General features: G+C 38.0%; 1 protein-coding gene across 1 annotated transcript in view; it reads left to right on the top strand.

The window, feature by feature from the left end:
- The window catches only part of acap3a (ArfGAP with coiled-coil, ankyrin repeat and PH domains 3a), a 114,494-nt gene that overhangs the window by 81,895 nt on the left and 13,225 nt on the right, over window positions 1-19,374 (top strand). Inside the window, exons 11-19 of the mRNA XM_036591480.1 lie at window positions 5,856-5,969; window positions 8,240-8,291; window positions 9,671-9,771; window positions 9,920-10,031; window positions 10,340-10,548; window positions 15,162-15,231; window positions 16,391-16,485; window positions 16,722-16,939; window positions 17,739-17,840. Of these exons, the coding sequence (XP_036447373.1) occupies window positions 5,856-5,969; window positions 8,240-8,291; window positions 9,671-9,771; window positions 9,920-10,031; window positions 10,340-10,548; window positions 15,162-15,231; window positions 16,391-16,485; window positions 16,722-16,939; window positions 17,739-17,840 (1,073 nt within the window). The remainder of the gene's footprint in view (window positions 1-5,855; window positions 5,970-8,239; window positions 8,292-9,670; window positions 9,772-9,919; window positions 10,032-10,339; window positions 10,549-15,161; window positions 15,232-16,390; window positions 16,486-16,721; window positions 16,940-17,738; window positions 17,841-19,374) is intronic.

The following is a 19,374-nucleotide window of genomic DNA, read 5'->3' as shown; positions in this document are numbered from 1 at the left end:
CACAAAAGCATTCAAGCATCCCAAAAATAAGGATTATTTACATTTTTATTCCCACATTTCAGTCATGTTATCTTATTAGCATTTAACATATTTAACTTATTGATAGACTGTTTACACTGTGCAGGAAGTTCTGTCCATAAGCCACTCAAAGCATCAGTGCAGGAATAAGGCAGATACCAAAGTGCGATGTCTTTTGTTACTAAGCAACAGATGGAGGAACATTATGTTAACGGTGTCTGGTGAGCCATAGATAATGAATCTTATCAGGTTTTGTACTTTTTCTCTGGTTCTCATTCCCTGCATTTTTCAAACGGTTACGCGTTTACGACAACGACTCAGCCTTTCCAGCGATTAATGTTTGTGACTGGTACATACTGACGCAGGAAGAAACTGCCCAAATTAATTTATTGATTCATACGTTTCTGCCTCTGTTTAGCAAACGAAATAGTTCCCCTGTATAACACTAATCACAGGACTAATGAGGAATAGGGATCTATTTCGGTCACAGCCTCAGTGTTCTGCACTGTTCTGCAAAGCGCAGGGTCACAGCAGACTTCAGGCACTGAATGCTTTTAAAACGTAGAGCTGCTCAACAGACTGAGTGGCTTTTTACTGAGGAGCTTTTAGTCAGGGACAGCGTGCCACTCCAAGATCCACAAAAACATTAATGCCTTTCCATTCCTCTGCAGGGATTCAGTGGAGGAACATGCAAAACATTCGCAGGCACAAAATGACGGTTTACGCCCTTCCTTAAAAAGACAATAGTTCAGAGTGCGTTCATTTTGATGCGTGAAGGAATGAACAGCTTAACACAAAGAAACGGTAACTGAGCTACTCTCATTTGCTCACTCTTAGGTTGAATGTGTCAAATGACACATTTGTTAGCAAGTTCTGATCTGATCCAGCTATGTTGCCATGGGCCTTTTTAATGAGAGCTTTAAAGAGTGACTGTAGGCCTGTCTCCGTCTGGAAACATCTTTAAAAGCAGCAGCCAAAATACTGAAAAGTTCTCAGGCCCAAAAACAGAGATGTTTTAACTTTAAAACCTAAGGCTGAATCTCAAACGGCTCCCTGCTCCCTATATAGTGCACTACAAAGGTCATGAAATTATGGCTTTCCACATCTAAATAACGCACTGAATGTTTGATAGGGACTACAGGGATATAAATGGCTTTCTATTAGATATACAAAAGCACTGTTTGGGTGTAGAAGCCATTATTTTGGCCTACATAGGGCACTACATAGGGAGCAGGGAGCCATTTGAGACTCGGCCTAAGAAATCTTAGCTAATTAACTCAGACTTTCAAGGCAGCCAAGTTACTTACTTTTTTAAACAACAAATATTTTTTCTGCAGTTCTGTGAGGGTGATTTTTGAAAATAGTAGGCTAATAATACACAATGATTTTCGGTATATTTAGATATTCCTAATAGATATTAGAGGCCGTGTTTTCCTCTTCAGCCTCAGCCCAACATTCATCGTCATTCTTTTCTCCGGAGTGCTTTAAAAATTGATAGCTTTCGTAGTTCAAACAGTTCGTTGCTTTTTAAAGCTCACAGCACTAGCAGTCACACACCGAGCAGCAGCAGCAGCCACAACACCAAACACCATCCGAGGGTGAGTAGTTAGTAGCCTGTCTATTCTCTGAATAAGAAATATTCATATTAATAAGATAAAGGGGTCAGTGTTGGGCTTCTTTATTGCATGTCTGTATTACAAGTATTTAACAGAGGGCGCGAGATGCCATCATATAGCCGTTACTTTGTCAATTAGCACGTAGCAGGAGGGCTGAAGGACAAAAAAGCTTAACCTCAGACGGATAAATGAACAGAGTAGACTATCTCTTTTTCACTTCGCCTGTTTTTAAGGATGAATAGAAGTAGTTAATGTGTATGCGGCGCTGTTGGTCGAGAACTCTTCGGTTACCTTCCTTACACCGCTTTTCAGACACGCCCCGCCTCCGTGCACTAGGATTGGGTGTTGTTTTGTGAACGTCATCTATCAACCAATCGTAGCGCGCATAGCAAGAGCCTGCTAGCCAGTCTCAGCGCAGAAAGGCGGGATTTTCCTGAATACGGGTGTGAAGAGTAAAAACGGTACCTGCTACTTCTTAGCACCGCTCAGATCTGGTCAGAGTGAGGAAACGATGACCGCATGATCGGCCGCTGTTTATCTCGGTTTTGTTCAGCGTTTTCTGCGGGTCCCACAAATGATTTTGGAATATTTCAAAAGCATAAAGATGAAGATACTCGGCAGGCTGGACGTCACTGTGGTGGGTCGATGTTTATGTGCCGTAAAGATAAAGTGATTCAGGTGCACCGGTTGAGATTTGATACTCTTTCTTTCGTGTAGATTTAATCAGAGGTGGGTTAATAACTGGGTACATTTCCTCAGTAACGTACTTAAGTGCAGTTTTAACGTATTTGTGCATGTCTGAGTGTTTTTCTTTCTGACCAGATACTTCTTTAAAGTTTTTTGTAGTTGCTATTTTTACTTCTACTTTTGTCAGTATTTTGTTAAGTATGATTTTATTCTAGTTTTCCCACCTCTGGACTTCAGCATGCTTAATTATCTAGAAAGAGTGGGAAAAAAACAAGACAAGAAAAAGTGCTTGGCTAGTCCATGACAGATTCTACCTTGTAATGTTGTGGTTTTCAACTGATGTTGACAAATGAGCCCATACATTAAAGGGCCCAAATCATAGATAACTTTTTTCAACTAAAAGAGTTTGATGTAGTGTGTAAACATTGCTAAAGCTGTAAAACGTACAGTTAACTCTCCAGTTCATGTGGAAACTAAGCTGCAAAAACTTGAATTAATTCTTTCATTTGTCAAAACCAGCACATTTACATATACATGAATATTCAACTTATAGCAGTTTAGCCCCACCCCTTCCTGCTAAAACTGTAAGGAGTGTTTCAGCCCAGACTGCTTTATGATTGAGGTGCAGTACAGGGCAGCCAACCACAACAAGGGTTATTTGCATATCGGTCTTAAAACCTGTTTAATCATTCTGTTTTTGTTAAAGAGAGGTTGGAAAGAGGTCATGTAAAATGAATTATGACTTGTTATGACGATGAATTCACTGAAATGAATCTCATTTGTATATTTGCTGTGTACTTGTTCCTGTACTATGTTCCTACATTGATATACATAAATGTGCAAACAAATATAGAGAAGTAGAGATTCATACAGGATAATTTAATTAGTGAGGGAGCTGTTACAAGACTTGGCCTGAACTGAATGAGCCTGACTGTTTGCGTAGTCACCCTGCAGTGAAGCCTACTACCAGAAAAAAAACTCTTCAGCTGTACTTCATAGTTACCTACAGGTATGCAACATGATCCAAAATATTTTTTCCAGTGTAAAAGGAAAGAAATTCTTAACTAAGAAAGTTGTCTTTCTTTTCCGGAGGCTTACATATTTAGAAATTGAAATCTGCAACTTAGATATTGTCTTATAATATTTATAATATCTACTACACGATTTTAGCCATGATTTTCCTGTCGCAGACCTTTTTTGTTCTTGGGAGGACACAAAGAACAAATTGTAAGAACAGCAATGAGCAACAGCCAATGAGAGCTTGAGAGAAAACTCTTGGGGAGCAAAGTGTGACCACAGCAGAGCTCATGGCACAGGGATTATTTGAACAAAGGTGCCGCGAATACTGACCGCAGCTGCTCGTCCACTCAACTTCATTACAGCGTTATGAGCAGCTTCTCAGTGAATATTTTTAGCAACTTTCTCTCATGTGCTGGCGAACCCAGGAAATTATACAACAAATTAGGGGACATTTCTTGTATTTGGTTTTGTGGGATGTGGGGATCACCGATCTCCAAGATCAAGCCTCTTCTGCTCTCAGGTGTGTAGTGTGGGTATGCCTTAAATTCATTTCTCCTCTTGCTGGAGAGCCCTGTGATGCTTGGGTTCTTTGGTGGTCACATGTGGCTCCTTGACCTAGGAGTAGGCGATATGACAAAAATATTATGCCACGATACTTTTCACGAGACATTTTCACGATAAACAATATGCAGCATGGTACTTTTTTTTAGTTTTTCTGAGATTTAATAAATTGAAACAGAATAGAACCTCTAGTGCCACATATAAAAATACTATAATAATATACCTACAACTGCAATGATATTTTATTAAATGTTTTTAAAACTGCACTGCACTAAATCTAATGAAACAGGCCTTATTATGCTGAATTTGTAATGAAACATGTTGTTAGTCATTGAACTTTAAGTACAGGTGATATCCATGATATATTCTCAGAAAAGCATATTGTGGCTTATGATGATAACGATAAAATGTTGTCATATTGCCCACCCCTACCCTGACCTGTAGTTGGATCTTTGTCAAAATCACAGTTTGAAAGATTGAAATGTTTAAGTCACAAGGGCTGTGTTTTTTATTAAATGTCATCAAAGTAGTCTTGACAAGTTTTAAGTGGGGAAACTTACCTGATTTAAACACCGATTTAAACAGAAAAAGTGTATATTCTGCTCATCTTGACCAAAAAATGGGACATGATAAATTTATAGAACAGTTTAAATCACAGTGACAATCAATATTTGGCCACAAAACTGTAATTAGATATCTTGCCCAAATCATTCAACCCTAACTATAGTGTATTATTACTCTTTAATTATAGGAAAGTATTGATCATGGCTTAAAAGATGAAGCATGACCTAAACCTCTTGCTCTTTGGTCAGTACCATGCCAGTCCGTCTAGAACACTCTTTAGAAACAGTTTACTTTAGATCTTTAGGAGTTTATTCATTTATTTTTTCTTAGGGACAGTGTGCAGTCAGTATTTACGCTAGCTACAAGACACTCAGTTGAAAGTTTATAAGGTCCACCTACCTTGTACCTACACTTATGTGCCATTTTATTAAAAACACCTACCTCATAGATGCACTTTGTAGGTTTACAATTAGCCCATCAGTTGCTGCACAAGTTATCAGCCCCCTGTACCTGATGAAAGGGGACCACCAGATACGTGGGTGGTGAGCCACTCTCAGCACTGTAGCACTGCAGTGATACTGACATAGTAGTGGTATGGTAGTGTGCGTGGTGATGTATCAGGTGCATTCACTCCTGGTTCAGATTTTTACACCACAATCCTGTGGTCAGAAACCGATCGCTGATGAAGAGCCTGAGGAAGACTAACACAAAGTGTGGTTTGATTTTTGTTGAAAGGCCAAAATGGCTCCTCTTAACATTTGGGTTGCCGACCCCTGGGTCAAGTGAAGTCTGAATGCGATCCGATCGCCAAAAACGCATGTTAATTCAAGATGTAAACAGGTCCTGTGAGTCTAACTGATCCCAGAGCATTGAGGTTACTACAGTTTATTTCTAACCTTTCTCAGTGCCCTTGTACGAGCCTGTTCAACTTCAGACAGTGTGCATTGTGTCTGCAGTGAATTGAGCTGAAAGGGAGTGATTAGTGCGAGTGCTTGGTGTGAAAATGTAAAGGGCAGCTCTGGTAATCGATTAGACACACTCGCGCGCTTACGCAACACCGTGCGTCAAAATGTCTGGTGGGTTTCTCCTGAGCGGGATGAGTCACTCCTCACAAAGTTGTGTATGGTTCTGTGAGTTCATGTGTGAGTGAGAGATGCTTGTTGTTTGTCAGTGTACGTACACGAGAGACAAAGAGAAAATGTTAATTTATGCATGTGCCCCACTTAAAAGCCTGTACAAGTGGAACAGTGATATAACAGGAAGACAGCATTCATTGGCTGAAAAATGGATCTGAATTCCCTGAACGTTCAGGTTTATGAACACTATATTGTACAGGTGGTTGGTGTAAATGGAATTTGTATTGACAGCCTCGCTCTCTCTTCCCGATAGGACTTTTTCCTATGACGATCCTAAGGTGGAGTTCAACGTGGATGCCCCTAATGGAGTGGTGATGGAGGGCTACCTGTTCAAGAGAGCAAGCAACGCCTTTAAAACATGGAACAGGTGAGCAGAGTTGGACTCGACAGTGTGATCCACAAAAGTTTGCTTTGATAGGTTATAGTAGCTAATAAGGTATGGAAATGTGTACTCTCCAGTTAGCACTCTGCAAGCCATGTGGCATAGTTTATTTTTAAGGCTGATGCAGAAACATGGCTATTTTAGCCATTTAATATACTTTTCTCTGTTAGTAGTTAGATGTTTCGGTGCTATTCTTGTTTTTATTTGATTACATAATTAACAAACAAAGCCAGAAATGTGTAGATTTCATTTTAGTTTATTTTATTCCTGTCATTTCAGTCACATTTTATTTATGCTTTGATTAAACGAATCAGTATATTACATTACATTTGTTGGTATAGTGTAGTGGGTAACACCCCTGCCTTCTACGCTGTAGACTGAGGTTCAATACCCTGCCTGGGCAGTACCCTACACTATACCTGTAAGAGTCCTTGGGCAAGAATCCTAACACTACCTTCGCCTACCTGTGTAAATATGATCAAATTGTAAGTCACTCTGGATTAGAGCGTCTGCCAAATACCATAAATGTAAATCAGTAATAAACGCTTATCCTTGGACATGCATGTGTTGTAACTTTGTAGGTGACACATTTAAATGAGTTAAAGGGAAAATTGCCAGATCCTGAGAATGGATCACCTCTGAGATGCTCAGTTTGATAGTTTTAAGTAGGGCTGCAACTAACGACTATTTTCATAATTAGTTAGTTCACCTATTATGACTTTGATTAATCAATTAGTTGGGAAATGAAAACCTGCAGCTATCAGTCTGGCAATAAAGTTTCTTTTAGCCAATTAAAATACAAAGATTTCCTTTATAAAAAAACACCTAAGTTCTAATTCCTATTTTCTAAATAGGGCTTTTTATCACTGTCACAGCAACAGATTTTCTGCATTACTCCTGAAAACTATGTTTATGAAAGATGCATAAACAATAAAGAAACAACACAAACAGATCTTACATGGCAGTCAAAGACAGGCTGGCTTTGTGTAGTTCTCTTCTAGTGGCAAAGCAGAAATCAATTCAAAAGCTTCTGTGTGCTTGATTACATCATGTAATGAAATTTGATATTACAGATCACTAACTAACAGTCTAGTTCAGCTGTGTCAGGTACAGAGACCCAAAGCAGCTTATCACACGTAACCTTGCAGTAAATGTGCATGATGTCGTCTTTTTCAAATATGTAGGTTTAGTCCACATTTAAATACTCAAAATAGAGTCTTAAACATTTCAGTGACCTTTAAGAACATCTGAACTGGTCTGTGTGCATTAGTGAAATTATCTTAAATGTAGTCAATATATCTAATATTTCTTATTTTGAGAGTCTTGTAAGAATATTATAAGATTATTTAACTTATGTCTGACATTTTTTACTATTTTAGTGAATTTATCTCACAATATTGGCAGATAATTTTGCTTGTTCTAAGAAATGATCTGCCAACATAGTGAGATAATTTGGTATGAACTAAGATTAATGAGATAACTTTTCCAGGCAGTTAAAAGTAATGTAATCTCATTACATTTTGGCAGAAGTTATTAGTAACTTGTAAGTGTAAGGTTTTTTAAGCACACCATGGATATCGCCAGAACTTAAAGAACATATATATATATATATATATATATATTCATCATTTTAATAGCAGTTTTTAAATGTGACACTACTACAACATTTTGTCTGTATGATCATAATTTTGTGATGCATATTGATTGTGTAAAAATTACTTTAAGTTTTGTGATATGCTATTTTCTCCATATCACCCACCCCTTGTTTTAAAGTGAATGATAATTCAGGCAGGCAGTTTGCATGATGCTAATTGATTACTATAAGCATTTATTACTTGTTAGTTACATTAGCTGTGTAAGTTCAGTGCAAACCTAAAAAAGAAGCAAACTGGGGACACTAAATATGTCTTATATTTGGAAAGTTGTGTAAATTAGACTTTTTGCCAGCCTGTTCCTTTAATGTATTTTGCCCTATGCAGTGCTGTCACTTCATTAAAGAGCAGCTCAGAGTTGCAATGACATGGAAGTCATGCTGTTATGACATCAAGCAGGTCAACAGACATGAATGTTACTCCACATGCCATCTGGATTTGTGTCTCTTGGGAAAGAGCACTTCACTCAGACTTTTAACTTATTCACAGAGATGTCACCAGTGACTGGAATTTCTGCTTTATTTCTGCTTAGTCCACTTTTACCACTTTTTAAAGTCAGATCCAGCCATCTAACACGCATCTATTATTCATGGCTTTTCTCAGGCGGTGGTTCTCCATCCAGAACAGTCAGCTGGTGTATCAGAAGAAGCTGAAGGCAAGTATTCCTCATCTTCTTCAAATACCCCCAACCCAAAGGCACTTGCAGTAGCTGAGAGAGATTAAGTGCTCCATCAACACGCCTAGCAAGCAGCTTCTTTTAAAGCTACAGAAGGATCCAAATGGCTCAAGAGTTGTGCTGTATCATTGGTAGACTCAGGAGGCCTGGCGTTTTCTAAACAGTTGCAACGTTCATTGCCTTCTCAAATTAAACTTTTCATATAGAAACATTTGGTGTAGCAGAGCAAAGGATATAAAAATAGTGACTTTCAACTTTGGTTAATATCTTATATCTGATTTTGCTGTAAGATTTTCACAGGTAAAGCTGGAAATGTATAGGTGATAGGTGAACAAGAAATAAAAAGAAAAAAGGTATAGTTGTTGATTTTAGCTGTCAGCTGTAACTTACTGTTTCTTGAAATTGTTTGTTTGTGATCTCCCAACCATCTTTAAATAGTCAGCTTTATAGGCTGTAAAGAACCACCAAGAAGACATGTTGTTTTCTGTAATGAAATGCTAGTCAGTGAAGACACTGTGAGAACTCATATTTCACATGCTGAAAGAACTTTTAGTACTCTGCAGGTTGACTTACGGCTTTTAGTGAGATTGGCATTGTTGTGGTCATGTTTTTTGGTAGTGATTGAAGTGTAGATGCTGGTTCCTACAAGAATATATTTAGTGCTATAAATCTCGGAAGTCTATGCTGACCAGGGTTACGCAGATCCTTAAAAAGTCTTATAAAGTCTTAATATAGATTTGAAAAAAATTGAGGCCGTTAAATATCTGAAAATATCTCATTTTTAAGTCTAGGAGACTGGGTTGCAAAGAGTCATTGTGTATATGAAGCAAATTCAGATTAGTCAGCCAAACAAAAATATCCAGCCAACAGTTGTCCCATTTTCAGAAAGTAACCACTGACCACAGGGCTGCCCAAAGTGTGACCTGTGGGCCAATATTTGCCTGAGAGGACATTTGAATTTGCCCTCTGAAAGCTATCCAAACCTCACTCCCTAATCCAATGAGAGAGCAAACCTATTTTTACACTAAATCTAACGTAATCATTTCTTATTTTCCATTTAAAATGGTCTTTTTACATTTTTAGTAACAAAATATAGTGGATAGTCTTTTTGGCCCATGTCCCACCACAAACATTGCACTTTGCTCCTATTTGTGAAAAGTGAAACCATCCAGTAATATAGTTATCATTCCCAAATTCACCCTCTTTCCAAAACACACTGCACTCCTTTGGAAAAGAATCCGACTGCGTAGGTGGTAGCTTTTTATGTTACCATCTAGATGTAGTTAACTTTGGTGCTCAGAAACAGTGATTGGTGAGTCGATCCAGCCTGTTCATTCGTTTACTTGTTTGTCTTCTAGGACTCTTTGACTGTTGTGGTGGAGGACCTGAGGCTGTGTTCCGTTAAACCGTGTGAGGACATTGAGAGGAGATTCTGCTTTGAAGTTGTGTCTCCTACCAAGTGAGTCCTACAGTACTATCCATACCCCTCTCAGCAGTCATTTCAAACAGCCTAAGTTTATTTGCGGTCATTCTAAGGTCATGCTGGTATGTGTAGCAATGTTATATGTAGACTGCAGGAGCTGAGTGATGTTCTGTATGTTCTTCAGGAGCTGTATGCTGCAGGCGGAGTCAGAGAAGTTCCGGCAGGCCTGGATCCAAGCAGTGCAAGCTAGCATCGCCTCGGCTTACAGAGAGAGTCCAGATAACTACTACATTGAGGTTAGTGCTTTCTGCTTTTACTATTGTTTTAGATAACAGTATTTCATGTAGTTTCAGGATCCACATAAACAGGTTTATTCGAGATTATTTAACAACTCTGTGCAGGCAGTTTGAAAGATGGGGTATAAGCTTCTTTTACTGACTAGCAACATTAGCAGCCTCATAGTTCCAGTGCAAGAAAAGAGAAACAAACTTCATATGTATTGTCTGAGAGACTACATATGGAGTAAGAAGAAATTTTAAGTTGATTTTTGGCTAAACTGCAGCCTTGACTCCATCTCTGTAACTTTGTGTCCACTTACTTGCAGCGCCTGGACCGCACGGCATCTCCCTCCACCAGCAGTATAGACTCTGCCAGCGAGCCGCGAGAGCGCAGCGGCAGGGCTGAGAGCATCCTGCAGAGAGTGCAGTGTCTGCCGGGCAACGAGCTGTGCTGCGACTGCGGCCAGGCCGACCCGCGCTGGGCTAGCATCAACCTGGGAATCCTGCTCTGCATCGAGTGCTCTGGCATCCACAGGTACACGTCCAACCACAATCAGCAGACCAGAGCCTGCCGTTTTAATGTGTATTGTAAATATATTAGTTCCATTTAGGTTTGCTGAAATATTCTGGCAGGCAAATATATCCAAAAGTTGCTAAACAGATATATTTTAGGCTCAACTGTAATTGATTAATCTATGGATTATTATTCCACCTGTGAGACCAGCAGTTTCTGCTTTTAAGGTGCAAGAAACAGTAGAAGCCATATCACCCTCTAAGCTTCCTGTAGTGAATTGCAATCTGTCAGACTGACTACATGTATCACATGAACATTACACTTCAAAAAATGATATTTGGGCAAGTGAAATGATCTTAAATCAGTTTATCTAATAATTGATATTTTGGCTTGTTTCAAGCATATTTCTTACAACAAGCAACATCTGCCATAAAAAGTGAGATGTGGAATATTGAAATCACTTAAAACAAGTACAAAAGGTCTAGAAATAAATTATGTACTTTTGTATTTTTTTTGACTTACAACAATCTCAAAATGCAAAATATTAGATATATTGACTAGATTAAATTTCACTTAGTCCTGACCCAGAGGAAAGAAATATTCTAAATGGGATCTCCTCTTAATCTCATGTCCTTCTGTTAGACATGGTTAAGTCCTGTTTGAAATCAGAGTGAGAGTTTAGCCATCTTCTCATGTTTCTGAAATTTGGCTCCTAAGAAGTAGCACCTGGATTTTCTCACTTTGATAAAATTTTGCCACAGAATTATCACAGAGCTCTCTCAGTGTAGAAGGAGAACTCATGCCTTTCTCATTCATCACCAGTACAATGCTTATGTTAATCTCCTCTTTTCTCCTAAGAGGGATTTAGGAGAAAGAATTAAGAAATCAGTGATCCTTCATTAATACAATACAGAGATCTGCTTTATTTGTTTGAGACTATTTTAAAAAAGGCATTTTTTTCCTCTGGGGAATATTATAGAACACTTCTGTTTTTAAGGAAATGATGCGTTGACAACAAAAAACACGTGCAAGTTTCTTCATAATCAACAAAATAGACTTTGTCAGCTAACCATATCAGATTTTGAAAGTCATTCAGAGTGGTTAGGTGTGAATTTTGTGTATTCTAGAGAAAGAGTACAAAGAAACAAATAGAATTGTTCATAGCAGTAGTTGTTAGCTGAAAACTCTATGATGTGTCAGATTTTTTTGTGAGCATGATTCATCATCATATTTAAAACAGCTCATGAATCAGCTCATGAATAAGACGCACAGAGTTTGTGCTGCTGCAGTGCAGTGTTAATGTCTGACTGTGGGCAGTAGAAGCTCTGTGACCTGACCTGCTTTGTGGCTTCAGCAGCAAACACGTTCTGTCCCTCCTGCTGCACTTCTCTCTAATTGGATCAGGGCTGGTTTGACTCCCTCAGTAGATCAGAGAGCAACTGGCCTTATGGGATAAGGACAGGAGACACTGCTACTGTTTTGTGTGCCTTCAAGCAAGAAGTGAGAACTAGACATGCACTGAAATTTCAGCCACAGAAAACTTTTATCCTGGAACAAAGTATCAAAATATCCTCACAAATCATTTCAGTAAGAGTTAGAATTAGATAATAAGTTAATTAGAGGTGCCCAAGTTTATGTTAACACAGAAAATTATTTATTCCACTACTTTTTTACGCAGTTTGACGCATTTTCCCAGTTTGATCCTTTAATCAATCAATCAACCATTATTTATACTAAGAATACTTTGAGGGTGACCTTCGTTTGCAGTATAGCCGAGCATTATACAAAAAACAGGGGATTGAAAAGAGTAAATATAAATGTATGATAGCTAAAGTATAGCAAAGCCAAAAAATTAGACCATAAAAGTATTAGTAAAGCAGTACATAAGACAAGTCAAAATTAGGAAACTTTAAGACAAAAAAGATTAACGCATCAAAACAGTCAAATAAAACTATTAGTGCATTTAATAATAAAAATAAATAAATAAAACAATGAAGTAGGGTAAGAAAAAATGAATGAAAATGAATGAAAATAAAAACAAAACTAAGACAATAATAGTAATGACAAAATAGTTATATATATATTATATATATATTAGGCACTGTTGCCTGAACAGAATCAGCAGAACAGTATAAAACAGCGTCATCTGCATTTAGGTGTACGTTGTAGTCTGAGATGAAAGTAGGAATATCATTAAAGTTTATTGAATATGACCAGTTGAATGTAACCAGGTAGTGTTCTTGTAATGAAAATGTGCTGTTTTAGTGATGTTTTTAATATGGCCATCGAATGACAATGTGGAGTCAAGACACCAAGATTCCTAATCTCGGCAACAGAGGACATAATTAAATCTGGGATAGCCAGGATGCAGTGTCCGATTTTTTTTTCAAGGTGGCTGCAGATGCATTTAGTATGTCCTCAGATTTTTCATCATTTAATTTTAAGAAATTCTTAGCCCTTAGCCCTTCTTTTCAGTCTTTATACCAGTCAAACAATTGATCAAAGCAGCTGTCTAATGATCTTGCCAAGCAGAAGCAAATATATAAAGAAATGTAAAGGGCAAAACTGAGCCCTGGGGAACACTATGGTAGCTCAGACCTAAACCTGCCAATAGAGACAAATTGCTGTCTGTCAATAAGATATGATGTAAAATGTAATTTAAACAACTGTGACAACAGATATAATGCTGATATATAGATATGGTTTTCTCTGAACCAAGATAGCTGCACAGAACACTTTGCAGGAATGACAGGAGCTGATCATTCTCTAGGGCTTCTAGGACTTTGGCAAGGCTTGAAGTTTAGAGATGATTGAGATTTATGTAGTGGAATGACATGAGCTGTTGTTCAGATACTGGGGATTCTGCAAGTTAGAATTGAAAGATTAAAAATGTAATATATTTTAAAATAACTGGTGACACCAGGCGTAACAAGAGATATGAGATTTCACCCTGAAGCGCAGCTGCTTGTGCAGAGTCCGTGACTGCAGCCCTCTCATTCAAATACAGGTTTTAAATGGCAGCTTCAATCGATGGCTCTCTTGATAAGTTATTTTCAACTAATGACATGCCGTGAATTTGTTTATCACTGAAGTACATTGCTGGGTTCACACGATTTTATGTGATTAATCACAATTAACTACACATACTAATGCAATTAAATGTCATGAATCATTTGACAGCCTAAAGACTAAAATTAATACAGTTCCTGAAATTTTGGTACGTAATAGTGCAAACTATCCATGCTTTTCTGTAGTTTTAAAACCTGCTGACGCTCATTTTGCCCCAGACCAGTGCAGTATCTCCAGCATTTGGAGGATTTCAGTTTCATAATAAATAGATCCACGTATATTTGCAGTGAAATGACACATATAAGATAATCTTAAATATCTTAAATCTACCTACTTCCTGCTCTATTACTTTAGATTCTTCAGTATCAGTCATGTCTGTTTTCTTCCATTTCAGAATGTCCTCAGGTGCTCATCTCAGTGTAGTCCTGTTATGTAATCATCTCTCTTCCTTGGTTCAGATCAGCTAATGAATATTCATGTATGCACTGGAGGCCTCTGTTCTCACACTGAGGTCCAGTGAGACTTTTTCTTCACACAATCTTTCTTTTCTCCTCTCTCATTCTAACTTGGTTGCCTGGATACAAGGCTGGTTTGTGGATAGAAACGTTGATGTGAGAGTGTGGGCAGCCAGTCTTTTCCTCAAGAAAGTGTACAGCACTGTCATTTCTAAGGCCCCACCAATATATGTATTGATTGATAAAATTGAAGACTAGTCCAGACTCAGCTGGTACTGCTAAATTTGTAACCCGCACCACTAAAAAGATGAATTATCACAGACATGGTTTTACAGTGCTTTGCTGTGTTTCTAAGCACTTAAGTTGATTAACAGAAAATATGCTGGGATAAACTGGTTAGATTTGAATGCATTTCACACCTTTATGTGCAGGCAGTTTATAAAAAAGAGCTTATTAACAGAAACCAAAAAATGCTGAAATGCTAAAAATATTGGGAGGCTCCGCCCTGGTGCTAGAACATTTGTGTTATTTATATTATGTAAGAATTTTCTGTTTTACTGTTTATTTGAGTTTTGAAAATTTGACAGTACAGGACTGACAAATCATTTTTGACAGTTTATAAGCAACAGCTGACACTCATCTGTCAGTAAAACACTGTTTAACTGAAACTGCTGAAGTCTTTCCATTTTTGGCCATATAAAATTATATTATCAAAGTTTGGAGCTTCTAAAAATCAGTATCTTTTATCATTTTCTCATCAGTCAGTCTCTGGTAGTTTCATCCCTCAACCTCGCTGCTGTGGTGAAAACAGCGTGCAGAAACTTGTTTGTGTTTTTGTTGGTGAATGAAGTGAGAGTTCCTTTCTACTAGAGAAATTTGAGAGCTTTAGCTGCCCCTTCAGAGCTTTTTTTACTGGAAAAGAATGCCTGTCCATTGTATGTAATTAGCATCTCACAGTTTATGTCAGTCTGTTCTCTTTTTGAGTGTGTAATTGGCCCATGCACTTTAACTAAACTCATATCTGTCAAAAGCTGACAGCTACTCATTTAATGGCAGGCCTTTACTTGCTCAGTACTGATGTTGCATGTTGTGTGTGTTCTCTCCATGCAGGAGTTTGGGGGTGCACTGCTCTAAAGTCCGCTCTCTCACACTGGACTCATGGGAACCTGAGCTACTGAAGGTGTGTACACTTTCTTGGATCTTGCTGGGGTCATGAGAAGCAGAAAATGCAACCAACCAAGACTGAACTTGGGAGGTGTGGAAAAATATCCCTGCAGATATATCCCTTCTTTAAAAACTAAAAGCAAGTCTTCTGAAAAAGAAACTGTAATAAAGGCAAAGAGTGGTTACACTACTGAAAATGTTTATATGAGCTGTCATTGCTAGCCAATGCAGCTCAAAGATGTAACAGCCATTCTGATCTGCTTCAGGTCAGAGTGCCAGACATTAAAATGAGCATAGAAACTAACCATGATCTCTGATGTAAAGGATGGAATTAGTGTTAATATGTACATGAATAATAACACTAGGACATTGCGACAAAAATACTTGTGGTTTAATATGTAAAAATTGTTACGCATTGATACTTTTGCTCAGATTTATCAATTTTTCAAAATTGCTTATCGTCCAAGCCCACTCAAATAGACACTGAAGTGAAACTATAATATCCGGTTTGACTGATGAACAACTGAGGAGTGAATGGCTTTCTGTAATTGGCTAAATCTGGACCTTGTTCTCTAATAGTAGCCTGACCTAAAAAAAAAGGTGCCAACTTTAACTTCAGGGTTACTTAATAACAAGTAATGTAATAACAACAACCGTCTGGTTATTATTATTGAGTGTGCCCTGTTGCATAACTTTGACATGAACATCCAGCTGTGATAAGTCAGTCTGGGCTATCTGTGGGAATTTGGGGAAATTACATAGATATTTTATCATGCTCCAGTCGATCAGTCAAATCCCGATAAATTACAAAAGCTCCTCTGTCAAAACTAATCCAGCTTGAAAAGTGCTTTAAAAACTCTGTGCAAGGAGCAGAAACAAATAAGGAAAAAACTCTGTTCTGCGCATGCACATACAACACAAGTGAAACGAGTACACACAAATAGGACACAAGTACAAGTAATGACAACTAGTCAAGGCCAGGAAGGGGTGGGAGTCAGTGGGTGGGTGACACTAGCACACTTATCTGGCATATTTTATTTATTCTTCCATATAAGCACACAAAATCTCATTTATAAGCTGCCAAGTCTGTGTATCAAAATCCCAGACAATTTGTGTCAGTCGTAGAGATGCTTATAATGTAGTTACTGACTTGTTCCTCCTCCCTTTGAATGCAGCTGATGTGTGAGCTGGGAAACAGTGTTATTAACCACATCTATGAGGGCACATGTGAGGAGCAGGGCATGAAGAAGCCAGGACCAAACAGCCCCAGGTGAGCAGAGCCAGCTAAAGCTTTTTTTAAGCAGAAATTCACCAGGGAGTAGTTTCTGTACAATAGATTGCTATATGGAGCACTAAGTTACTGTCGCTTAAAAAGAGTAAAACTTAGTGTAAATTGAGTTTATTGTTTAAATTTGTTTTGTTACTCATCTATTTAGGCTATGTTTCTGTTCTGTGGTCATTTTTAATATTTGTATTAATTACTGTGTATCACTGGACTCAACACAGGCAAGAAAAGGAGGCTTGGATCAAAGCCAAGTATGTGGAGAAGAGGTTCCTGAAGAAGATGACGACGGGGGTGGTGCTAGTGAACGGAGAGAGGAAGTCAGAGCGGCACTGGAGTGTCAAAAAATGCAGACGACACAACAGCGCCACCACTGTGCCCAAAAACCGACGGAAGTACAGACAGGAGCCCGGATCGGCCTCCCCCGCAACACTGTCCTCAGGTAACCCATCTAACATGCACGAGCACGCTGCACCTGCAGTTAACCCTTAGAAGTCTATTATTACCAGGTTGCAACACTATTTAAATATTGTTTTTGACAGTTTGCTTGTACTATTTACATTTAAACAAATAATCAATCATACACTTATATGCAGCTTACACAGTTTGTTCATGTTAAAGGTGAAAAGAAGTCTTCTCTCCTCTACAATGTTCTCTCCTATACAGAGAACACACTGAAATATGCAATTCTTCAGCAAATTTTATCTTTTTAAATGTTTATCTTTTTATCTAATATTTTATCTTATCTAATATTTTATCTTTTTAAATTTAAAATAGAAAATATTTTATGTGTTATTTTTTTCAAATATGTTCAGTTCAGCAAATAAACAGTAATTGTGCATTAAGGTGTGCAGAAGTGTGTTCTCTGTAAAGGATGTGTTAACTTTCACTTAGAAAATCAATAGAGCATTAATTAATAACTGCATGTGACAGTTGCAGTATTGGCAGGCAAAGGCTCACAGGTTAGGTCAGAAATGCAAGTTGTATTTACTGCTTCAGGTCTTTTTTCAAGCTGTGGCTCAGTTAAGGGTTAGTTCAAGTTGTGTTGAGCAAACATGTGACTTCCAGAGAATTTCACTGCTTGTTTCTATAAACTATGAGTGAGAAACAAATATAAAATACAGAAAATGTTTTTGTTATCAGCAGTGAGGTTTTTTAGGTTTTACCTAGCAGGTATAGATTATTATAAATACTCAAAGTAAAGTCATGTAACAGAGTGCATGATGTCTTTTTACTACCAGCTGCTGCTGCTCTGGAGAGAAAGTTCAGGCGAGACTCGCTCTTCTGTCCAGATGAGCTGGACTCTCTGTTCTCCTACTTCGACACTGGCTCAGGGCCTCGCAGTAAGTGTTCTACACCAATGAGAGCACAAACAAAGGGTTCTCTTTCACAGTGGACTGTTCTTGTAAATACAGTAATTAAAGCACATGTAGTCCATTAGTAATGCCAAACACAGCTACAGCACATCCCTCTGCCTGTGTGTGAGAACTTGTAATTATTCCCTCAAAGGAGCTGAACGGTATATGCGTTTGTGTTGACTGGAGCTTAACTGCACCACCAGCCTGAGCTGAAATGGAGCTGGGGGTAGTGGTGAATAAAAGCCGTTGAATGGCCAGTGAAGGCCATATTTTGGTCAAATTGATATATTGTATATCCACGCTGTACTTTGAGTCCATTGAGAACATGCTGTGATGCTTGTTTAGGGCAACCTTCTGATTAAAGTCCACAGGTAAAACAGTACTCAGTTTTAAAGCTGTATGTTTGCAAAATACCAAATGTGCACAATTTTTCCTTTACACTAAATATAGTTGATCAGCCAGGACTTACTTGGCATGTAAAGTTTGCTTCTTTTGTTTTTGCTTCTTTTGTCATAGCAGTTATTAAGTAATCTCAAATAGACTTACTAATGTGCTTTCTGACACTGTATGGGTATTTATAAAGCTGTTGGATATCACAGTGCCGATATGAGAAGCGATGAGCCTCAGACTGGATGTGCAAGTACAGACTCTATCTGTGTAAACAGAAATCTAAGTAACCACACCTTTAAACAAATACAAAGTTACAAAAGCATCATTCACTATTGTGCCAAGTGCAGAATAAAAGTAATACTTATATCACAACTGCAAACAGATTTTTGTAGGCTCTAAGTTGAGGCCTTTTCAAACACTCAAACGTGCTTCATTGCTGTCTGTGGAGCACCACGCAGTGTGACTGTAAATCACAGGGATGTTTCCCTTGTTCTCTGTGCCTTTTTATTGGAATTTCATCTATTATTTATTTTTTTATTATATATGTCAGTTTTAAAATGTTCATTGATCGCCTTCCTCTTCTGCGCTTGTATTCATCTATTCGAGAATCAAATGCATTTTTATCAAGTACATTTTTATTTTATATATAATCCTACACTCTTAAAAAAGAAGGTTCTTTAAGGGGGTCTTTAGTAAAGAAAATGGTTCTATAAAAAACCATGAACCCTTTGCATGAGTAAAGGGAACCTTCTATATAGCACCCAAAAGGCTTCCTCTATAGTTACAAGCTTGACATCATAACAATAGAAGAACCCTTTATATTATATATATATATATATATATATATATATATATATATATATATATATATATAATGACGTTTGAAGCATTTTTACAAGTTAGTAGTTCAGGATAGTCTTTTACTCTTTTAGTTGTATATTCTGTAATTGGCTGTTTAGCTAGATGGTTACTTTAGTGGCTTTTTATGCTGGAGATTGTGATTCAGTTTCAAGCCCAGTGTCAGACCCAGTGCAGGGTGCTTGCTGGGCCTCTGATCCTCTGTTCCCTGCAATCTAATTACATCACTCTGGTGCTGCAGGCAATTTAGTTTGTTCTGTCACTGCAGCCT

The sequence above is a fragment of the Colossoma macropomum genome, unplaced genomic scaffold (assembly GCF_904425465.1).
Source record: "Colossoma macropomum unplaced genomic scaffold, Colossoma_macropomum, whole genome shotgun sequence".
NCBI classification, from domain to species: domain Eukaryota; kingdom Metazoa; phylum Chordata; class Actinopteri; order Characiformes; family Serrasalmidae; genus Colossoma; species Colossoma macropomum.
The sequence above is the reverse complement of the archived record's forward strand: the minus strand, read 5'-3'. Positions and strand labels throughout refer to the sequence as shown.